The 4706-nt window shown below is 40.4% G+C and overlaps 1 protein-coding gene across 1 annotated transcript in view; it reads left to right on the top strand.

The window, feature by feature from the left end:
• The first annotated feature begins 4337 nt into the window (after positions 1-4337).
• DMRT1 (doublesex and mab-3 related transcription factor 1) overlaps positions 4338-4706 on the top strand; it is a 58695-nt gene continuing 58326 nt past the window's right edge. Inside the window, exon 1 of the mRNA XM_005427948.1 lies at positions 4338-4451. Within this exon, the coding sequence (XP_005428005.1) occupies positions 4338-4451 (114 nt within the window). The remainder of the gene's footprint in view (positions 4452-4706) is intronic.

Below are 4706 nucleotides of genomic sequence, written 5' to 3'. Positions count from 1 at the left end.
TTTCCCTGTGCTTATTGGGAGAATACCAATAAGGGGAGTGTGAATAAACATGCAGCTTCAGAGGCCATTAAGGCATGTTACCTGCTATGGCAGGCCTGTTCTCCACCTTGGGATACATGTGATGCTGTTCCCTGCCCCCTGCCAACATTCCTTCTTGCAGAAGACTCTTTGTACAAGGGTCCCCTTCTACACCTTATCTTCCCAGTGGGTATGGATTTGTACCAAGAGGAAAGAATGTGAACTGAGGATGCTGAAAAGTGTGCACAATTTGTCCTGCCTTGCTAACAACCAGTGGTCTTTGTAAGCGGAGACAGGCACAGCAGCTTTTTCACTGTTGGCAAGCTGTGGACCACCACCCCGACTACTCTCCTTACTGTCACTGAGGAAAGGCAGCAAATAGCCAAATGGTGGCAGCACGATAAATTGCTCTAGTTGTTCACCCAGTGAGAGCAGTCTTGAGCCCCAGAGGGAAAAAAAGCAAAAAATGACAAAAAAAAACCCAAACAAACAAACAAAAAAAACCAAACAAAAACAAAACAAAACAAAACAAAACCAAAAACAAACAAACAAACAAAAAACCAAAAAAACAAAAAAAAAACCCCAAAAAAAACCCAAACCAAAAAAACTGAACCAAAAAAACCCCACAACAACAACATAAAACGAAACAAAACAAAAAAACAAACAACCAGACAAAAAACAATGCCAAACGGAAAAGGAGTTTGAGGAAAAGAGAAACAAGCACCATATTTAAACTCCATTGGAAGTCCTAAATGCCCATGCCATAGAAATATTTTTGGACCACGGAAGACTGAAGTACTTAAAATCTTAAGTGTGAATGAAGGATTCAGCTTGACTGAAATGACTTTTAGCAAAAGTCATCAGATTTCACTGATCTGGAGTAATGTTCCTGGTGCCAATGCTCTCTATATCATCAGAGAAGCGTCTGAGAGCAGCTGTAAGGTCAACTTTAAAATCTTGTAAATACTGAGCATTTCAAGGCAAGGTTTGCGTTCAGATATATGTCCAGCAAGAAAACCTTTCCTTTTGTTGTGCTGCTGGCAATCTGAGACCTGCAGGTAGTATAACCTGAAAATAGAAACTGTTAGAAACATAAATATAGACATGGGGGGAAAAAACAATCCAAAAATCTATATGCTGCCAGAAAGTATCAAGAAAATCCTCTGCTTCAAATACAAAACTTTGTCTGGGGGATTGTCTTTTAAGAGCCAGGTGACAAAACTTCAGCTTCTCTGTAAGTTAAAGGAGGATTAAAATAAAGAATGAATGAAAGAGAACGGCACACATATACAAATGACATGGAAAAAAAAAGGCACGGCTTATTTATGCCACCTGCTGGATTTTTCCTGAAGTATCTTTTCAAGCGTTTTAGTTGCGATGATGTCTGTCACTCCAGCAAATGCACTTGCATGGGAAACTACTCACATAAGTAAACCAGCTGAAATCCAGCTGATGACAGCTGAGTAAATGCATGTGCAGGCTGACAAGGCTGGAGGAGTAGAGAGGAGGGTAGCTCTACACTTGTTTACTCTGCTAAGCTGATGGCTCTAGCGCAGTCCAGACACCCAAAGCTGCAGGCAAGCACTGAAGTTCAACACTCAGGAGCTTCCCAGCTCCTATCAGTGTCAGGGAATGTGCTGGCATGGTTTCCCTCCTTTGCTTGACTCCCTCTGGCTGTCTTTGATATTTTGTTCAGAATGTCCAGAGTGTCTTTATGGACATGTTGATGTTTTCAGACAATGCAGACTGCAGTGTGCATGCTTTATCTTCTGTCCGTCACCACTCCTGCAGCTGAGGCTCTTTGGGGAGTCCACAAACAAACCTGGGGATACAGTCTATAAAATGATCTGTCAGAGTCAAAAATATCTCAAAAACTCTCTGATTTGACCCACCGACAGAAAAAAAAAACAACACCACAAAACAAAAATTAAACAGAATCAGGTCTAGCAGATCTCTAAAATGAAATGCACTCAACTGCACTGACTTCTGGGAAACTGGAGGCCTTCACTTTCTAGGCAACAGTGTTAGAATTAAACTGTTTTTAATTTGTCATCTCTCCACTGGCTTGCTGAGTCATACCAAATGTGGTGATAGGATCAGGTCTTGCTCACATCTGTCCATCAAAATTATAATCTTGTTAGCAAATAAAATATTTTTGCCAGGTTCAAGGGATCAGCCAAAGGCATGCAAAGGACAGATCATCACTAACAGATGACATTAGGGACTTTAAAGAAAAAGGTCGTTTAAAGGACAACTATCATATATCTATTAAGACAAAAGAAAAAAAGAAAAGCAAAAATGTCTTTTGATTGTTATTTTTGTCATCAGAAATATTAATTACAGTTATTTGCAAAGGTGATGGCAAACTGCAGTAATCTTAAGTCACTGACATCATCACTAGACAGACTTGAACCAGAGATACCCAGACATTAATTAAATGAATGACAAAATTTCCTGAAGACTTGCAGTGAAGTTATTATGATTTGTCTTAGGACTAATGGCAGTTTATGACCATCTCCTATTGCTTCATTACTCCACAGACGACAAATCCAGCAGTGTGTTGTCAACCTCACCATACACCCATTAAAAAAATTGGAGAAAAACATTGCACTCTAAACCATATTCAAAGTGTGACTTGAACTAGCAAAACTAAAGCAATTCATTTGTAAATATTTGATCATGTACTTGTATTCATCAGGCATTTAGATATTTTGGTGATATTTGTCCAGAACACAAAATACCAGATAGGTACTAATAACATTAATATTTTGTTCTGTATGGTAGGTTCTGTAACATTATGGATAATACATATCTGTGCAGTTAGCCTAAAAGGCAGTAGTAGAAAATACTAATTATGTGAAAGAGTGATGAATGAATGCTCTTCTTGGAACTGTATTTTTTGCATCCTGTACTTCATCTCTGAGGCTGGCTGGCCCACTTATTTTCTAGTGAAAAGTCAGATATATAAGCACATGGTGACTGCTCTTATTTTTCTTTTGTCTGTTTTTGCCTGCTTTATGCACTGTCCTTCTCTTATCTTTTCTCCTTTTCCACCCCTGCTGTCATTTCTGATTTTCTTCTCCTACCTCTGTTGGGTTTATTTTATTTTGCCTTTCTTGGTCTTTTGATTTAGCCTCCTTTCATCTACTTTTTAATCTGCATTTTCAATTGGCTTAAGATAATTTGTAGGGGAGCACCTGAAAACATTTCTCTGTGTGTGCTCCACCATGCAATGAAATTCACAAACTGGATATTCAAGGCTTGCTCCTAGACAAAATTTTGGAAACTGATCAATGGCCATACGACTTGAGAAGATCTCAAGTGGTTTCATTCACGGAGGAATTTTATATTTTGATATCTAAAGCTAAGTATGCTTACATTTTTCACCTCCTTAAATATTAGTGATATGTAGCACTACATGTAAAGGCAAATCCTAATTTTGTTTCTCTAAAGATCATGCTCATCTTCTCCTGTCTTTTGGGAAAATGTGCAGATACTGACATCAGAAATGTCAATCCCAGAAAAGTGATGCAAGGGAAAAATTTCAGTTTCTGTGAGCTGAATGATGGTCATACCAAGCCCACACAGCTTGTGCTCAGCCTTCACTTGTGGACCACCTGACTGGCTGCAACCAGGGCTTAACAGAAGTGTTTGAATAAGGTTTCTCTCTGGAGAATGAAAAGTGCCATAAATGTCTCCAATGTTGTGCCATGAAGAAACAAGTTCTTTAAATGTAATTTATTAAAAGATAATGCAAAGCATCAAGCAGCAAGGATCTGGGGCTTTCTTCAGGTTAAGATAGGCACTCACTGTTTCCAGCATGGAAGCTTAGTCTGAGCAGAATTAGCTTGGAGTTAGCTGATCACAAAGACAGAGATGCCTTTCTTGGCTTCTTCTAGCAGAAATAAATTTCTACCTACTGTAACTTACTGCCATCTTATATGCTGAGTCATGAAGCTGGGGTTATAGAAATCTTTATGCAATCTTTATAAATCAGCCTCACATAATCTCAGGTGCTTTCTGCTTCATCTCTGTTGAGTCACTCATTTGACAGTTGTCATTCATCTTAGATTGAGATGTAATTTAATAGTTTCATTTCAGCATGAAGATAGCATCATCTAAAGTTGAGCCCAGAAAGATTTAAAGGTGTAACAGAGGAAATATTAATACTGTAAATAATATCTGTAGAGTTGCATGTGTTTATAAATCACATAGTGCCAAGTTGGAAAGGTGGCCTATGTAAAGAAGAAAAAAGCATCTTTGCTTGTCTTCCCCTGCAGAGTTCAGCCACTCTGTCACCCACACCAGCTCCAGAGGTGATGGCTACCGAGTTATCACTGTGCTCTCACTCGCCCTTATACCTGCTGGTATCACCTGCCCACACAGATATTGATCAAGGTGTCTTTACACACATTGCACGATACGAGTGCGAGGTAACGCAGTAAGGGAGGCTGGAGTCCAGCAAGACGCCAGCAGCCCCACGACACAGCAGCTGAGCTGCGGCAACTGGGGTGTTTCATTCGGGCGTCACACCTCTCCCTGGGCCAGGCCATGTTGATCGCCTGCCCAACCTGACCTGCCCAACCCAGGGGACCACTGGGCTTAAACATGGCCTGTCCGGATCGATTCCGCCTTGCTGCCGCAGACCTCGTCCAGCATCACCAGCATGGACACGGCCTGCGCTGGCC

The sequence above is a fragment of the Geospiza fortis genome, unplaced genomic scaffold (assembly GCF_000277835.1).
Source record: "Geospiza fortis unplaced genomic scaffold, GeoFor_1.0 scaffold456, whole genome shotgun sequence".
Classification (NCBI taxonomy): Eukaryota; Metazoa; Chordata; class Aves; order Passeriformes; family Thraupidae; genus Geospiza; species Geospiza fortis.
Note: the sequence above shows the minus strand (reverse complement) of the source record. Positions and strands in the feature narration are given on the sequence as shown.